The sequence below is a fragment of the Prionailurus bengalensis genome, chromosome B1 (assembly GCF_016509475.1).
Source record: "Prionailurus bengalensis isolate Pbe53 chromosome B1, Fcat_Pben_1.1_paternal_pri, whole genome shotgun sequence".
Lineage (NCBI taxonomy): Eukaryota > Metazoa > Chordata > Mammalia > Carnivora > Felidae > Prionailurus > Prionailurus bengalensis.
Genome location: NC_057344.1, coordinates 113,921,846 through 113,941,646, shown reverse-complemented (window position 1 = coordinate 113,941,646; position 19,801 = coordinate 113,921,846). Strand labels below are relative to the sequence as shown.

General features: G+C 36.7%; 1 protein-coding gene across 1 annotated transcript; it reads left to right on the top strand.

The window, feature by feature from the left end:
- Positions 1–1,736: 1,736 nt before the first annotated feature.
- RRH (retinal pigment epithelium-derived rhodopsin homolog) lies at positions 1,737–19,493 on the top strand. Its single transcript, XM_043570511.1, has 7 exons — positions 1,737–2,292; positions 8,042–8,232; positions 10,159–10,258; positions 11,025–11,178; positions 12,063–12,231; positions 16,575–16,753; positions 18,415–19,493. The coding sequence occupies exons 1-7, from the start codon at positions 2,187–2,189 to the stop codon at positions 18,527–18,529; spliced, it is 1,014 nt and encodes a 337-aa protein (XP_043426446.1). The 5' UTR covers positions 1,737–2,186; the 3' UTR covers positions 18,530–19,493.
- Positions 19,494–19,801: the final 308 nt, after the last annotated feature.

Here is a 19,801-nt window from a genome sequence, read left to right as displayed (position 1 = left end):
TTAAACCAGAGCTAACTTTGAAGTTAAAAGGAACAAGAAAGCTTAGACCCAGTGGATTTCAGATAGAAAAATGATTTGTTTACATATATAACTGATCTTTAAAAGTTTTTTTTAACATTTATTTATTTTTGAGAGGCAGAGAGAGACCGAGCACAAGTGGGGGAGGGGGAGAGAAGGAGACACAGAATCTGAAGCAGGCTCCAGGCTCTGAGCTGTCAGCACAGAGCCCAACGCGGGGCTCAAACTCACAAACCATGAGATCATGACCTGAGCTGAAGTTGGACACTTAACTGACTGAGCCACTCAGGTGCCCTGTATATAGCTAATCTTTAAAACAGTAGGTTAGTAGAACAGTACTTTAACATTATTTATAATTAACACCTCTTTTCAAAATCTTTGCCTTTTGTATATAAGAACATTAGCACCCTTTATTGCATTTCACTTTTGTACATAAGTGATACATAAGAGTATTCTAAACCTCATCCCAGTATAGCTTCTCTGCATCAGTCATGAAGCATGAAAAAGTAGTTTGTACTTACCACACTCAAACTATAAAGCTTTTATCTACAGCAGATAAATTCGGAATTGTTTTTTCTTCAGTTCTTACAAATAAAATTTAAATGGATGCCAAAACTAGGTATAATCCCTTACAGAAAAGAAAATGAATATGAACCTATGAACCAAAGAAAGGTCAATTTGTTTTATTCTGCATACTGAATGCAAAAAACAAGCAACCCAAAGCCAACCCTTAAAACCCAATAACCCAGAGTTTTTTTTAAAAAGGAGAATTCCTCTTATGTGTTAATTGCTTTAGGGTCATTTGAAAATATTTTGATCTTGGAATACTGACGAGATTCACTCAGAGTATGGATAACTCTTTGGAGCATTAGTTTACATTTATAAAAATTGAGTACGGGTACCTGTAAGATCTGGGACAGATCAACCGCCCTTCATTTTCTACATAGCTGGGAGAATTAAGGCAAAGGATTATGTTGGGTCCTTTCCTGCTGTGCCATTCCAAGTTATAAAATTAAATTCAGTGGGTAAATATAGCCCTCTAGTGGTTCTATTATATGCTTACACTGTTAACTTTGGTGCATCTAGCATTTCTCTGAAGTTACTGATTTAAAAGAAATATTGCAAAGAATCAAATTTTAGTAATATTACATGACAGAAAGAGTATGGGGAGGGGGGAAGTGGTAGGAATGTTTTATTCTAACAATTTTCATGCTAGATTATAACCCATTTCTGCAACCTACTTTTTGGGTTGTTAACAAGAGTCCAAAATACTAGAATTGTCCTGTATTTCTTAAGATGAATGACTGAATCCAGATACTTTGCTGATATATTCTGTGACTTTTATTATTAGATAATTACTTGTGCATACCAAAGCATAGGGTAAATTAAGTGAGGTGGATTGTAAAATAAACTATATCAATGCTATGAAATACAAGCTATTAATAGGTTAGACTTAGGTTTATTGACCTGGAATTTATGATCTGGCTTTAGGGGAAAATATGTTACAGAATGATTTTATATATGCATATCTACCCCTTTTTGCTTAAAAGAAAAAAAAAGTGGGAGAAACCTCAAATCCTAGTATGAATATATATTAGAGAAGATGTACACCGAAAAATATTACTACTACCTTTAGGGGAGTGAGATTTGGAAGGATGGAGGGAGACTACTTCTTTATGTCTGATTATTCAAATTGTTCTGGAAAAAGAAACTGAAATGGAAAAACTCGAATAGCTCAACAGAAAGTAGTGTCCTTAACCTGAATAGTTTTAGGTGACCAAAGCTGGTTCTTAATTTCAGGACTGATTTCCAGCAGCAATCAGTTAAGTCAGCTCCCACACTGATTTTTCAGTATGTTTATTGTTTGAATGGGATGTGTGCACTTGATAATCTCCTTAGATACTAAGCTGATGCCCAAATTGTTTAAAATGTGTGGTGCTTGTTATTTCTCTGTATTTTGCTAATAAGCTTTTGCCTTGTTCTGGGAATTAAAATCCTTTCACTAGCCCAATTAAATTTGTTAAGGGAGGGCCTCTATGAAAAGGCCCTTCTCTGAGATCTTTGAGTGGAAATGATTGGTTCTGAAAATTCTTCTTCATCGGCTCTTAAAACATTTTATAATCATTGAACGCTCATTATGAAGGCCGTCTCAACTTCTTCCCTCCAAAATGCTAAGGAATAACTTAGACAACAGTTCAGACTCTAAAAATGAAGATGGCTCGGTCTTTTCACAGACTGAACACAATATTGTTGCAGCTTACTTGATCACAGCAGGTATGGATGGTTTACTCCATTAACTGTTATTTTTCTTTCAAATGGGTGAAGAAAAACAGTTTTTCAGCATTAAGTCAGTAGAAAAAAGTATGGGATCAGAGATGTTTCAAGTCCTTTATCTTTTCTGAGTTGGGGTGCTCATGTGGGCAATAGGGATGATACTACTTGCCCCGTTTCCTGGCTGTAGAGTGAGAGAACATGGATGGAAGGATAAATGAAGGGATTGTTAAGGGTGGTTAATGCCATAAGTTATTTTGAATCCTGATAAATAATGTGACAGTGGTGAAGTGCGGTTGAGAAAAGTTTTCTATAAAATGAATAATTTTTTAATAATCATCCGTATATTTGGTTATTACATTGTCAAATTAAGGCTTTATTGGGGAAGAGTGTGTACCATGGCAAAAAAGTATTTTTAGGTCATTTACTATTCTCACACATCCTCTGTGTCGTCTTGTCTTTGGTGGTGGAATCTAATTAAGATCCTGGAAATCTAATTAAGGTCCTGGAAAGAAAATGAAAGTTGTAAAAAAAGAGAGCAGACTGTATTGTTGTTGAAGACAAGGTGGAAATTCAGCTCATTCCCAGAATGCTGTATTGGAAAACTCTTGCACTTTGGATTTCATCCTTTAGTATCTATGCAACAGTGAGCAAATTCCCTCAGCTTTGTGTTCTTCCATTTTCTTATCTGAAAACAGGTTAAGAATAAGATACTTGTCATGATTGTTGTGAAGAGTAAAACTGAGTGACTTAAACGACACATACAGTAGATGTTGGACACGTGTGTTTCTTTCTCCTCACACGCACACAGTCACTGATGTATATTGGATTAAGATAAAGGTGTTTACTGAAAAAGAAGGATGGGGGAATGACAATAGAAGTTGTCTCATCTTTTTTAGGTAGAGGTTGAATTGTATAAATTTTATACTAAGCAGTAACTTCATTTTCAACTCTATGCTCAGTAATGAGTTTTAGAAGTAACTGTACCTTGGGTTGTTATCATTTTTTGTATTGACATTTGAAAATGTTCGAATATATTCAAAAGTGGAGTGAAAAGTATAACAAATCCTATGGTACTCAGTTTATTCTTTATAATTGCTTAGTTCCCCTATAATTCACAATTACTTTAGTGTTAGAAATTATGGTTCCTCAGATAATTTTTGTAAATTTTAGTACTATGCTAGCTTGTTCATTTGAATACCTCTGTATGATAAGTACTGACGGGACAAGTTCTAGTTTCTTTTTGATTTTTTTTTTTTTTTTTTGTGGTTGAAACAATATGAGAAAACAATATGCTAATTAAAGAGAAAATCGTCACAATTACATAGAAATACTTGGTATACAAACCTTTGGTTTAGTTAGTTTTTTGTAGATGATCAAGAAAAGCTATCTTTTTTGATCTGTTTACAAACAATAGCATACAAAGACAGTTTCTTGTTAAGAAATTGTTCTCTCTGGTTCTTGTGCTCATAGCAGTAACAATAATAGCAATCTTACTACAACTACAAAGATGACCACCACTACCAACTACCGCTACTGTTATTTGAATTTTTGCACTATTCTAAATAATTACTCATATAGAATAATTCATCCTTATACTAAGTCAGTCAGTGACTTAGTTTTATCTTCCCTGTTTATACAGACAAAGTGTTTAAGTAACTTGCCCAACACACAAATCTACTAAGTAGCTACACCAGGATTTGAAGTCAGACATTTTGGTTCTGGAGCCCTCACATCTAACCTCAAAAGTCATTGTTTTTTTAATTTTAAAAGTTTTAATTTTTAAAATTCATTTATTTATTTTGAGAGAGAGGAAGAGCACACGTGGGAGCTGAGGAGGGACAGAGAGAGGGAGAGAGAGAATCCCAAACAGGCTCCGGGCTGTCAGTGCAGAGCCCAATGCAGGGCCTGAACCCACAAACCGTGAGATCATGGCCTGAGCTGAAATCAAGTATTGGACAATTAACTGATTGAGCCACCGAGGTGCCCCCAAGGGTCAGTTTTATTAAGGAATACGATGAGTATGTGTTATTTGGTTGTGGTTTTCGGATAAACTGAAGGGAGCATATCTAACCTCTTCATGCTTCTGTTGAAAGATTTATTGTTCTTTAGGTCCCCTAATTTAATAAAACCTACTCATCTTTCCAAACCCAAACCAAAAAAGCTATGAGAATAAAGCATTTATTTCATTTGTTACTTTTACCAAGAACTTTTTTAGAGTTTTTGTTTTTAATTTTTTCTTTTTAAAAAAAATTATTTTGAGAGAAAGTGCACATGGATGGGGGGGGCAGAGAGAGAAGGGGTGAGAGAGAATCCCAAGTAGGCTCCATGCTGTCACTGCAGAGCCCAACAGAGGGCTTGAACCCACAAACCATGAGATCACAACCTGAGCTGAAATCAAGAGTTGGATGCACAACCGACTCAGCCACCCAGGTCCCCTTGTTTTTAATTTTCAATTTAATATTTCCCTTATAAACTTTTATCAACTTGAGCACTGTCTCTTAATCCAGGTAAGGCTGGGAGGCAAGAGGGCATGGTAAATTAAAGATGTGAAATAAATTCATTATGAATGAATTGTAAAGTGAAGGGCAAGAGATACTAGGCTGCAGGGGAGGTTGTGTATCAGGTAATGAAGAATCACCTAAGTCCTAAGGGTGATGAGTCATTGAATAATGTGATTCCACTTGCATTTTAGAAATGTGCTATGTATTAGTAGCTAAGAGTCCACATAGGAGCCCCTGTGTGATTAAGATTAAGAAGGATCCTGAGGAGGGACAAGTGGCAATGGGGATAGAAAGAAATAGACACACTCAAGAGCCAAAAGTTAGAATTGATGGTTGGGTGTGGCAATTGAAGGAGAAGGAGAGGGGATATCAAAGATGACAAGGTTTCTGTTTGGGGCTCCTGGTTAGATGGTGAAGCTATTCACCAAGATAGGAAAACACCTGGGGAGGAATAGGTTTGAGGCAGGAGGAGAAAAGTCTCTGGGTTCAGTTTGAGAGATGTCCAGTAAAAAGCTGGACACGTGGGTTTGAATTTTATGAGATTGATCTGGAAAGGATCAGCATATAGACTTGGATATGTATGAAATCTCTCAAGATTATGTACTGAATGTGAAAAGAAAGGGTCTGGTACAGAAACTTGGATAATGCACATATTTAATGAGAGATGGAGAAATAAAGGCCAGGTATAGATTAAGTAAGATCTACCAAAGAGATTGAAAGAAAGCCACAGAAGCCAAGGGGGAATTAATGTAGACTGAACTATTAAATGATCTATTATTATCTACTCCTTAGAAAATATCCGCAGTTTGAGAAATAGAGCAGAGAGCTTGAGATAGCTGCTGAGCAAATAAAGGGCCAACTTGTTTACCGCATATCCCCCATTATATCTAAGACCTCCCCAGAATAGTTAACTCTATTCTGGCTGTGTACTCGGTAGGCAACAACTTACTGTACTATGTTTTATCTGAACTTTTAAAACATCAAATTTATAATTAGCTTAGAAAGATTCTTCGATTCATTACTTTTTGCAGTATTTCTTGTATGCATGCTATAATACTTGATGCAAAAAATAGAGCCAAAGAGCGGGCCCTTGGCTGGCTCATTGGGCACAGCATGTTGCCTTTGATCTCAGGGTTGTGAGTTCCAGCTCCACGTTGGGTGTAGAGATAACTTAAAAATAAAATCTTAAGGGGTGCATTGGGTGGCTTAGTTGGTTAAGCGTCCAACTTCGGCTCAGGTCATGATCTTGCAGTTCGTGGGTTCAAGCCCCACGGTGGGCTCTGTGCTGACAGCTCGGAGCCCAGAACCTGCTGCAAATTCTGTCTCCTTCTCCCTCTGCCCCTCCGCTGCTTGCACTCTGTCTCTCTCAAAAATAAATAAACAAACAAAATTTTTTTAAATCTTAAAAAAATAAAAATAGAGCCAAAGAATCATCAAATTTGCTATCACTATGCCTTACTTATGCTTTGCAGGAATAATAGAAATGGAACAATATGAATTTTAGTTGTGGTCTGTTTATATAATAAATCTATATGCCACATACTCATAGAACACAGGAGTCGTTAGGAGCCTGAAATCTAGATGGGAAGACTAGGAATATGTAAACGTTAAAGAATATATCATCACATAAGATTAATAATATATAATCTAAGCAAGCACTTTGGGAATTTAGAGAAGAGAGTATACTGTGGGTAGGGGAAGGCCCTAGGGCAGAACTGGGCTTGAATAGAACTTTGAAGGATAGGTAGCATTTGATTGAATAGGTACAGGAAAAAAGTACATTGTTCCAAGTGGAAGTAATTGGAGTCAAAATTTACAACAAGCCTTGTGTATTTGATAAATAACTAGAATGGAGGGCTTGTTTTGACAAGTGAGGAAATTTGCTTAAAGAAAGTGAAAACCAATTAAGGCAAAAACTGGAATATCAGGTTGGACATGTGGGCTTTTATCCTACAGCCAGTGGAGAGTATTGAAAGTTCTGAGAAGAAACATTAATTCTATGTTGTAGCAAGCTTATTCTGCCCCAGCAAGGAAGGGAAAGAATGGGAATCTGGAAGCTTAGCGTGACAGGATGCTAAAAGGAAGTTTTGGATGAGGGTGCCAAGTTCTTCCCCAGCTGATACTTTTGTGTGTTGGTGCTTGAAAACCTTCCCTCATTAGAATTGCTGGGGACTGCGCACCAGTTGTACTCTTCATAATGGTGAATACAACTCTGTATTGTTGCTTACCCCTCTTTTAGCCCCCAGGAATCTGGTATGGCTCTAGCCTCTCTCAGCCAAAATCTACTTCCCCATCCCCACTGTTAGGACCTGGTATGACCCACATCTGGGATATTTACACATCCTTTGCAGCATGTAGGTTGTTAATTGGGCTAACATACATGTCTGGTCCACTCAACAATATTGCTTATTGTATATTAATACATGGCCATTCTGATTATGAAGTTCAGTCATCTATCTACCTGAGTCCAGCCTGTTCCAGGGCATTGACAACAATGAGTTTTGGGACCTGCAAGGCTAAGAATCAGATCCTAGTTTGTGGAAATTTGACTAGCGTGTTATCACCTGTGAAGCTTCTCAATGTACTTAAAAGCCAGCTTGACTTCCTTTTTGGATAGGCAAACCTTACAGTGTGCATTCTACAGATGTGTGTGAGTGAGTGTGTGTGTTGGATGAAGACCTTTGATTTGAACATGATGAATTTCAAGAAATATTGGAACAATCATCTGATCTTATACATGATAGATCCCTAATAAATGTTTAATGACAATGAGTTGAAGGAAAAGGGATATGGAACTGGAGCATAGGTCAGGGCTGGAACGAGACAGAAGAGCTCTTAGGACAGAATCATAGTTGAGGCTCGAGAAAGGAAACTTGAGAGAGAGAAAGCTTCAGGCCTCAGGAAGGAGGAGGAGGAAGTTAGACTGCCAAAAGAGATAGTATGGTCATACATATATCTTAAAAATCAGCAGGGGTGGTGTTATGAAAGATAAAGGAGCAATTTCAAAGGGAGAGTGATTAACCAGCCTTCAGTGCTATTTATGCAATTGGTAAATTCTTTGTTATTTTATTATTTCTATTGCACAAAAAGGCTGTGAAGATATTACAGTTTTAAGAACAGTTGAAGCTCCTCAAATGAATGAATTAAAATGGATTTGCTATTTGAAGGGGCTTAAATATTTAATTTTGATACTCCTTTTAAACACTCAAATTAAAAAAAGTGATTTTTTTTTTTTTATGTGTTCTCAGGTATGATAAGTATTCTCAGCAACATAATAGTGCTGGGCATCTTCATTAAGTACAAGGAACTTCGGACCCCCACAAATGCAATTATCATTAACCTGGCTGTTACTGACATAGGGGTCAGTAGCATTGGATATCCCATGTCTGCAGCTTCAGATCTGCATGGAAGTTGGAAATTTGGATATGCAGGATGTCAGGTATTGGAGATGCTTTGGGATGAAAGGAAAATAAAATAGATTAAAGAGATGTAAATTTAAATGTCTAAAAAAATTCCCACAGGTTTCAAGCAAATAAGATCACATAGGATAATAGATAAAGCGCTCTTACTGAAAAGAACTTCAGGAGTGACTGGGAAATATATTCTTTAATAAGAGAAATGACCTTGGTAGCAATGATTATGTTTTCGAAATTTCCCCAACCCAAAGGAAAAAACAAAAAAATTAGCATTCAGCTAGAGAAGAAAAGTAAAAATTTGCATATTCAAAAAGAAATATCCTATTTTCATTTGAAACAATAAAATATTTAATGACAATATCGTAATATCTAAGTAATACAGTTAAGCTATCAGGTTTTTTCCCCTATGGAAAGTCCTCCAATGGAGTTGCTATTAATTATATCTACTATTAATTTTACTGGCAAGAAAATATATAAATATTAATTTGAATATCCTAGTAGGCAGACATGACTTTTGGCCTCATTTTTAAAATCAGTTTACTATTTTAAAAAGTTTACTATTTTGGGGCGCCTGGGTGGCGCAGTCGGTTAAGCGTCCGACTTCAGCCAGGTCACGATCTCGTGGTCCGTGAGTTCGAGCCCCGCGTCAGGCTCTGGGCTGATGGCTCAGAGCCTGGAGCCTGTTTCCGATTCTGTGTCTCCCTCTCTCTCTGCCCCTCCCCCGTTCATGCTCTGTCTCTCTCTGTCCCAAAAATAAATAAACGTTGAAAAAAAAATTTTTAAAAAAAGTTTACTATTTAAAAAATTATAAAATAGAGAATACAATGTAATAGAGAATAATGAATACTTATGTGTGTACCACCTAGTTTTGTCAGATCTCAAGGTTTTGCAATATGTGCTTCAGGTTGTTTTGCTTTTTAAAGATATAAAACTTGAAAAATACTGTTGAAGGCCAGTGAGCACCATATCCAATCATATTTCCTTCTTTCCCATGAATGTTTTTCTATCTTAGTACATATTTAGGTGTGCATAAACTAAACTGCATGGATATTTTAAATTCTGTATAAATGATGTATTGTTTGTGTTATACAATCTTCATGTTTTTGAGGTTTATTCATGTTGTTGGATGTACTCAATTTAACTGCTACATGATATTCCATTTTATGAACATACTTATACATTTTATGAACATACATTTTATGAACATACTTATTTTTCTGTTATTGAGTATTTATCCCCCATGTTCTTCTTTCACCAACAAGGCTTCAATGAACATTCTTATTCATGTCTCCTACAATATGTGAGAGTTTCTTTAAATATATTTCTCAGGAGAGGGTTGTAGAGAATATTCATCTTCAACTTCACTAGATGTGCCCAAATTGCTCTCCAAAATGGGTATGCCAATTAGGAGAACTTCTATGATTCCACATTCTCCCTAATGCTTGGGACTGTCAGACTTCTAATTTTTTTTCCATCATTTTTATGTGTCTAAATGGTATCTTACAATTTGCACTTCTTTGAATACATATTGTGGTTTACATCTTATGTCATAAATATTCAGATTCCCTCTTGTGTGAATCACTCATTTTTCTGTTTGTCTTTTCCCCTTGTTGAATTGTCTACCTTGTAAACACTAGTATTTTGTTGGTTATATGCATTGTACCTAATTTATAGTTTGCTTTTTACTCTGTTAATAGAATATGTTGTATAGAAGTATTACTTTAAGTCTTAACATTTTAAGTTTATTTTAATTAGTGAAGTCCTAAAGCACTTTCCATAAATGCCTTTAATAAGCCAGTTACAATATGACAATGGAAAATGTATTTTAAAATTATTAAAATAAAAAACATTCGATGTATCTAAAATATATTCTAACACTGGAATAAAAATGTAAATATCTCTTGGGAGGGCATGTAGAATAGTGGGTTCTTTCCTATTTTGATTTTTAGATTTATGCTGGGTTGAATATCTTTTTTGGAATGGCAAGTATTGGATTACTCACTGTTGTGGCTATGGATCGATACCTGACCATCTGCAGTCCTAACTCAGGTATAGCACTTCTCTCAACTTTCTCAACGGAAGGTACTTCCTGCCTAAGTACCACTTAACACACATTTACTTTAAAATATAAATGTAAAAAAAACCCCCATATATATATATATACACACACACACATATATATGTATATATATACATATACATGTTATATATGTGTGTGTGTGTGTTTGTGTATGTATACATATACACACATGCATATGTGTGTGTGTGTGTGTGTGTGTGTGTGTGTAATGAATTGTAATCATGGTCAGTCTTATTTGTCTGAGAATCCTTGTTCAAAAGTTTCAATGATTTCCTATTATAATTACAATAAAATCCAAATTTCATAGCACAGCCTCCAAGGGCCTGTGTGGTCTGGCCCCTGGCTATCTTTCCAGCTTTGGCTAGGGCCTCTCACTTTGGATTACTGGACAAGGCCTTTCCCACTTTGGGATCTTTGTAAATGCTGTTTCCCTAGGCCTGGAAAGTGTTTCTCCCTGCTTGTCCTCTGGCTGACCCTTTTTATCATTCAGGTTTTGGCTTAAATGCCATTTTCTTTTCTGACTATAAATTCACATAGATAGGCCTCTGAATGAATTAAAGTGCTTTGCAAAGAATCTACTTAACAGTAGTAGTTAGTTGAATGAATAGTTAGTAAAAAATAATATAGTTATTATTTTTTAGTATATAGTTATACTAACTAAATAGTAAAAAACAAAGTGGAGGTATGAATTCATCACTGGCAAATGATGCTAATATTTCATCTGTTTGTTAATAGGAAGAAGAATGACCACCAACACTTACATCAGCATGATTCTGGGGGCCTGGCTCAATGGTCTCTTTTGGGCTTTGATGCCTATCATAGGGTGGGCTAGTTATGCCCCAGATCCTACTGGGGCTACTTGTACCATAAACTGGAGGAAAAATGATGCGTAAGAGACACATTTACACTTTATAATCAAATACTTCTAATGTAGACATTTTCTCACCATTTCAAATTTAAGGTCAGGTCAAATGTTTTCCAATCAGAGTGTGGCAAAGTGCTTCCTTGGTGGTGACATGTGAATTCAGCATTGAATTACTCTTGTTTGCAAGTAAAGGCCATCCAGCTCCCTTGTTCCCCTTACCCTTTTACATCCTCTCCCGTGGCACCAAAGTGGGCACATAAGCACCCTTTCGGTATTTGTAACTCAGAGATAGACTCCAAAAGGGAAAAGGGAGTGTTAATATCGCTAGACAGCATGCAGCTCCACGGGAAGCCCAGGCTGAGTCCCTACTATCTTTTCAAGATGGTCTGGTGATAAAGCTGAAATTACACAGCAAAAGCAGTCACTGTAAGGATTCGCTTGTTCGTTAGTTTTGCTTCTCTGTATTTACCAGGAAAAAGAGGGTAACTTCGTTTATTAAAGAAAACGAAAGACTACTCAGAAAAACAAGTAGAAAATTTCTGAATCTAAATTTAAGATTTTTCTGTAAAGGGGCAATAGTAAATATTTTTATGCTTTACAGACAAGACTGTCTCTGTTATAATTGTTCAAGCCTGCCTGTGAAAGCAGCCATAGACAGTATATAAATGAATGTAGTTCCAATAACATTTAATTTACAAAGACGGATGACAAGGCTGGGTGTGGCCTGTAGGCTACACTTTGCCAACTCCTAGTCTAAAGGAATTAGTTAAATATCCTTCCTAAGCTATTTAATAATACAGTGACTGTTTAACAGTGCTAGTATTATTTTTAATATTGTCCTATTTCCTTTTCCCTATTTAGCACTTTAAACAAGTAGTGATTTAATGATTCCCTTTTCTTGTTTTCAGATCTTTTGTTTCTTTCACGATGACAGTTATTGCGATAAATTTTATTGTACCCTTGACAGTGATGTTTTACTGTTATTACCATGTCACTCAAACCATTAAATGTCATGATACTAGTAACTGCACTGGATACCTCAACAGAGATTGGTCAAATCAGGTAGATGTGACAAAGGTAAGATTAAAATCCTTAAAATGTTTTTGCAATGGAGCTTTTACACGTATGTGGTCTATATTATAATCACCTCTCCCCAACACCTGATTCTTATTCCCTGGCTCTTTTTCTTGTTTGCCTTCATATTTCTTTCTTCTTTTAATGTTTATTCATTTTTTGAGAGAGACAGAGAGAGACAGAGAGGCAGAGTGCGAGTAGTGGAGGGGCAGAGAGAGGGACACAGAGAATCCAAAGCAGGCTCCAGGCTCTGAGCTGTCAGCACAGAGCCCCACGTGGGGTTTCGAACCCATGAACCATTAGATCATGACCTGAGCCGAAGTCAGATGCTTAACCGACTGAGCCCCCAGGCGCCCCTGCCTCCATATTTCTAAATGATGTGTTTATCTGCTGTTTTGGATATTTTTATTTGCTATTACTCTTGATTTCCCACTATGGACAATGAGAATTTAGCTCTCTTATATCATCTTTCCCACTCCTCTACCCCAACCTTTTTTCCTCATCTTGTCAGTATAATGTTAATATTTGGTTACATTATTTTACATTATCGTAACTACCTAAATTTTGTTTAGTGCAGACCTCTGTAAGGTTCTGTGATTTGTATTTTTTTAAACAAATTTTTTTTTCTTTTGGGGTTAATAATTCCTTCCTTTCTTTCTTCCTCCCTCCTCCTCTCTGTCCCCTCTTCTGCTCCCCATCTGTCCTACCCTCCCCACCACCATAGTTATGGTTACTGTTCTGTATACCTATTGCCAATTCATCTCTTAACTCCCTACCAGAAGTTCCAATCTCCTCTCAATATTTTCAAATGCATCAGAGACTAATTGACTTTATCCTTTTTTTTTTTTTTTTTTGGAACAGTCCCTCCTGGTACTTCCAAGTGTCCCGCTCTATACTGGCCCTTCTCTAAGACCACTGCCAGCATCCTCAGATCTCTTTATCACCAACTGGGAATGCCTTTGGCCTCTTTCCTGGGTTGAATCACCTGTTTTCTGGCTTGCGTATCTTCCTTTTTCTTGGTTACTCTCTCATTTGGTGGAACACATTCTCAAGTAGATTTCTGAGATTATAGGGAGGTATATTTTTTAAAGATTTTGTTGCCTGAAAAATGTCTTAATTCTATGATTATATTTGACTGTTTGCCTTGTATGGAATTTTAAGTAGAAAACGATTTTCAAAGAGTTTTGAAAGCATTGCCCTATAGCTTCCCAGCTTCCGGTGTTGCTATTACGAAGGCTGACAGCATGCTTGTGACAGTCCCTTTGTAGTGATCTATGCATTCTCTCTGGAAGCTTGAAGGATCATTTTTGTGTCTCCAATTTTCTGGAATTTCATGCAGATGTGCCTTGATGGGGCTCTTTATTCACCATGTGCTGGGTACTTGGTGAGTTCTTTCAATACGAAGACTCAGGTCCTCCCCTTCTGGGAGACTTCTTGTATTATTTCTCTGGTGATTTCCTCTCTCTGTTTTGTTTTTCCTGTTCTCTTTTTCTGGAAGTCCTTTTTTTTTTTTTTTAATATTAAATTTCCTGGATTTACCTTCCAATTTTCTTAAATTTTCTCTCCTATGTTGTCTCTGTCTTGGGCTTTGTTTCCGTTTGTTTCTTTCTGAGAGATTTCCTCAACCATGTCTATGTCTGGGGTTGGGTGAGAAAAATGAGGCTCAAGACTTGGGTGCAAAATTTAATCAGGCACCACAAAACTCAGTAATCCCCCCCCCCCCAACACACAAAGTAGTTAATGTATTTTTATTATTTTTTTAATGCTTATTTATTTTTGAGACAGAGACACACAGTGAGTGTGGGGGAGGTGTACAGAGGGAGACACTGAATCTCAAGCAAGCTCCAGGCTCCAAGCTGTCAGCACAGAGCCTGACACGGGGCTCGAACTCACCAACCCTGAGATCATGACCTGAGCCGAAGTCCGATGCTTAACTGACTGAGCCACCCAGGTGCTCCAGTTAACGTAGCATTTTTAAAAAAAATCAAAATTAATGTCAGAAACTCACTGAACAAAATATAAAATTTTAAATAAAGATAGGATCTCACCCTGCCCTTGCATGACTCACCTCAGTACCCCAATCCTGGCTAATCACATTGTTCAACTTTTCTATTGCATTTTAAAAATTCTCCTCTTTCTTTTATAGATAGGGCATAGGAGAAAGCCCATTTTTATAGATAAAAAGAATTAGTTTACACCCTCTACTCCTTTTCAATAGCCCCCTCTTCTTGGTTTATGGATATGTATCTTCTCTCATTTCTGTTCATCACATATTTTTTGTTTCCCCTGAATTTCTGCATCATTTTTTGGTATCTTTTTAAAAAAAGAATTATCATTGAAGTATAGTTGGCATACAATGTTATATTAGTTTCAGGTGTACAACATAGTGATTCAATGATTCTCTACATGATACAATGTTCACCACAATAATTGTAGTTACTATCTGTCACCATTAAATGTCATTATAATATTATTGACTATGTTCCCTATGCAGTACTTTCACCTCTATGACTTATTTATTTTATAACTGGAAGTTTGTACCTCTTAATTCTCCTCACCTATTTTACTCATCCCCTATGTCCCTCCCCTCTGGCAACCACGCTTTCCATATTGATGAGTCTATTTCTGTCTGTCTGTTTGTTCATTTGGTTTTGTTTCTTAGATTCCACATATAGGTGGAATCATATGGTATTTGTCTTTCTCTGTCTGACTTATTTCACTTAGCACAATATAATACCTTCTGGGTCCATCCATGTTGCAAATGGCAAAGTTTCATTCTTTCTATGGGTAAGTGATATTCCATTGTGGGGTGTGTGTGTGTGTATGTGTGTTTATGTACATATATATGTATATAATTTATATATATATACATTAGATAGATACACACACACACACACACACACCATTTTTGTCTCTGCCTGTCAGTTTGTTTCCTCAATATCTGGTGGTCAGCGACTGTCTCCTGCATATTTAAAAGTGATACACTAAAAAGCTGATTGTGAGGTCTGGACATGCTCCTCACTGGGCTGTTTCCTTGGGGGGAATTTCTGACACTCTGTATCTCCAGGTATTTTCTTCTGGGCTGGTCAGTTCCCAAGGAGATTCTTTCATGTTCCTTAGTGGGAAGCACAAGTCTGTTTCACAGATTCTCATGGCTCAGAGCAGGGAGGGGACAGACAGCATGCAGCACCCCTCTTTCTTACAGTGCTCCAGCTCTCTGCTAAGCCCAAGATCCTATAGTTTCCTACCTCTTAGACTAAAGCTCTGGGATTCTTCTGGGGAGAGGATGGGGCAGTTGCATGGTGGAATGGTAAGGGGATTCAGAAGTTTGTTTTTGCAGATTTCAATGAGTTCTGCTATTTTAAGTTCCATGTGCTGCCCTACATTCAGAGCTAGCTGTTACCTCCAATTCCAGGGACTTTCTGAAGTTCTGCGTAATGGATTAGTCTCTATTTCATGTTCCCTCACTGATGGTACTTTTAAAAGTTTTTAAAATTTATTTTTAAATTATTCTTGTGTCTGATAAATAATTTGCTGCTTGCCCAGTGGTTATTCAGTTTTAATTTTTACAAGGCTATTGTCTAATCTGTGATTCTCAGGCCTTAAGGGTTTAGATCTTTTTAAACCTCTTTCTATCATTTTAGTGGACAATCAATAAGGCACAATGTAAAAATTATAATTTTTTATATAAAGGAGATGCAAGGGAGCTGCGTTACAAAACTATCTGCACTGTGCGTCTATGTGGAGCTTCTGTATTACAATACTGTGAACTCAATATAGGACTTTGGTCTTTTCAAGATTGAACTTAGAAAGTGAGAAAGTTAGTTTTTAGATTAGCAAATAATGAGAGTGAGAGGAAAAAGCACAATGCCAGCAGTCCATAGCACAATTACTAGAAATGGGTTAAGAGTGGGTTTTCATGTGCCTTTCATCAAAGCCAGCTTTTGTAGTCTTCCTTTCCCAGAAAAAGAGGACATCCTTTACATCTGTATAACATTCTACTCATTTAATAAGTTCTTGTTATCATAGAGGACTTCAGGCACATAAGCAAAGTACAATGAGGTTTGGAAAAATTCAGTTTTTGGGGTGCTGGGTGGCTCAGCCAGTTTAGCGTCCGACTTCAGCTCAGGTCACGATCTGACAGTTCGTGAGTTCGAGCCCCACATCAGGTTCTGTGCTGATAGCTTGGAGCCTGGAGCCTGTTTCAGATTCTCTGTCTTCTCTCTCTCTCCCTCTCTCTCTGCCCCTTTCCTGTTCTCTCTCTCAAAAATAAACAAACATTAAAAAATTTAAAAAATTTCAATATTTTAGATATTGGGTTTGCCAAATATTGATTTATTTTACAGATGTCTGTGATAATGATATTTATGTTTCTGGTGGCATGGTCCCCTTATTCCATCGTGTGCTTATGGGCTTCTTTTGGTGACCCAAAGAAGATCCCTCCCTCAATGGCCATCATAGCTCCACTATTTGCAAAATCTTCTACATTCTACAATCCCTGTATTTATGTGGTTGCTAATAAAAAGTAAGTAATGTCTAAAATGCTTTAAAAAAAACAGATATAGAAAGAATGTTAAAAAAAAATTTAGGGGGGTTGGAGAGTGACAGAAATTCACCTCAAACTAGTGTAAAAATTATTTGGCTCATGCAACTGGAGAAGCATCTAGGCCCTTAAATACCTAGAGCTCCAGTTCTGTGAGAGCCTCTTCCCACATGGAGGTGAGACGATCACAGCAACACAAGACCCAAGTTCTACCATCTAAGCTTTTCCAAATTCGAGTTTCGTCTCAGACAGCTCCCTGATCGAAAAGCTGCTGGAAAGTTGTTAGTGGGCTCAACTTAGTTCTTGTGGTTACCCCACCCAACATACATGGAATTGATTTTCCAAAGAAAAGAGTGGTTCTGTTACCAGAAAAGGGACAAGGTGAAGAAGACAACGTTGAACTCTGTAAGTGGGTAGCATAGTTGTATATTAGAACAGAAGACATTCAGATGCAAGAGAAAAACCCAGTGCTAAAATAAAAGGACTTCAGGGGTGGGTAGTCATTCAGGATAATAAAGAATCCCCCACTCTCCCCTCTCCCCCCTTGTTGGGACTCAGCAATATTTCCTCTGTGAAGCTTAGATTATTTTATTTCCTGTTACTGCAGAAAGGTGGAATAACTAATTTATTGTCCTTAAATATTTGATAAGAAAAATCTCAGTAGAGGTCAGGTAATTTGATCCTGGAATGCCAGCGATGCTTCTATTAAACTTACGTTATTTAGGCACATGTTTGGTAGAGCAGCTTTAGCTACAGGAATACAGGGAAACATAAAAACTTTTAAGAGCAAACAGACCACATAAGAATAACGAACACATTTTTATTTATTTTGAGAGAAAGGGTGCACATGCATGCATAAGTTAGCAGGGGAAAGTCAGAAAAAGAATCTCAAGTAGGCTTCTCGCTGTCAGCGTTGAGCCTGATGCAGGGCTTTATTTCACGAACTGTGAGATCACGACTTGAGCTGAAATCAAGAGTCAGAGGTTTAACCGACTGAGCCACCCAGGCTCCCCAAGAACACATTTTAAATTCAGAGCCTATTGGTAGTTCTTTTGGAAAGATTAGTCATTTTCAAGCTCCCTTTAATTTCAACTGGCCTTTGTTCAGAAGAACAAATGCATGAAACACACATCCTTGGTTCAAGTAAACTGTAATTGACATTAGAAGTGTCATCTTAAACAGGCATAATTATTGATTTGTATTAAATGCCTTCAATATTTATAATCAGTGGTGTAAAACTGGTCTTTAACTGTACCATATACCTTATACATTTATGAATGCTTTAAAAATTTTTTTTCAACGTTTTTTATTTATTTTTGGGACAGAGAGAGACAGAGCATGAACGGGGAAGGGCAGAGAGAGAGGGAGACACAGAATCAGAAACAGGCTTCAGGCTCCGAGCCATCAGCCCAGAGCCTGACGCAGGGCTCGAACTCACGGACCGCGAGATCGTGACCTGGCTGAAGTCGGACGCTTAACCGACTGCGCCACCCAGGCGCCCCTATGAATGCTTTTAAAGTTGGAGGCAGAAATTTATTTGGAGATGTCAATTAGCAGTAGAGGCATCTTAGCCATATTTGAAAATGCTTTAATAGTTCCAAATCATTATAGGATAATGCCAGATTTCCCCTTTTTTACTGTAGATTTCGGAAGGCGATGTTTGCCATGTTCAAATGTGAGAATCGCCAACCTATGCCCGTGACAAGTATTTTACCAATGGATGTATCTCAAAACCCACTGACTTCTGGAAGAAAGTGAAATAAGAGAAAAAGCACACAGTATCAAAATTTTTTTATTTACTTTTTTCTCCAATGGTTTAGTTTTATTTTAAATATGATCGTGTTTAGATCAGATACATAGATTATTGTCCTATTAGACCCTAAATGCCTCAAGTGTTTCTCCTATTTCTTCTATTTGTGGGATGGCTACTGTAGTGAATGTTTCTTTATGCCCTTTATGTAAACTTATGTCCATCTCCTTTGATGAAGCTAGGCACATGAGATTAAGGCCCATTCTATTTCTCCCAATCATGGCATTCATTACACTGTATCAATGACCAAGTAACTTGCCTGGGTCCTCCATTAGACTAGAAGTAGCCATTATTTTAATATTGAAATAAATTAATAATAATAAATAGTCTTCAGTAAGTAAATTACAGAAATGAGGTGTTGGATGTTCCTAGATGGAACTAGACGGAAAACATTTTTAGCATTTCACTCTTAAAATTTTAATGCAAATATTAACATACTATTTAACAAAAATAATCAAATGAATATTAAACACTTGCTTCTAAATCACATTAGTTGATGCACATATTTACTTTATATAGCAATATAATTTCTGTATATTATTATGTATTCTGTATTTTCAATTAACATTTTTCTGTATATATATTTCCATATATTTGCCACTAGACTTAATTTAATCAGAGTGGGTTTTTTGTGTTTTGTTCTTTTGTTCCTATTTTGTCTGAAATTTACTTCATAGTGGCAAGAACACAGCATGCAATCTACCCTCTCAACCAGTTTTTAAGTGTACAATATAGTATTGCTAACTGTGACTACAGTATTGCACAGCAGATCTGTAGAACTTATTGTCTTGCTTAACTGAAATGGCTATTGATAGCTGTATGCTTGCTCTTTGATGTATTCTTAGCACATAACTGCATGTTGCTTGGTACATAGTAGGCACTCAATAAAAAAACTGTTGAATGTGGAATGCATTTATAGACTCATGTATTTGTTGTTTGAAATAACCATTAAGCATAGTATGATAATGTAATACTGTTTAAATAATGGACATTTAAAATCTGCAGTATTTTATTTTAATTGAGCACATTTTGCTGACTTTATTGTTTCTATATGCATTCTATCAGTTTTAAATAAAACTTCCCATAGTATTCTTACTTTTACAGAATTTCCTTTTGAAAAAGTTTTTTTTGGTTTAAAGATGATGATTGATAGAACTACCCAATACAATAATAGCAAGATTAAATTATATGTGTGTGTGTGTGTGTGTGTGTGTGTGTGT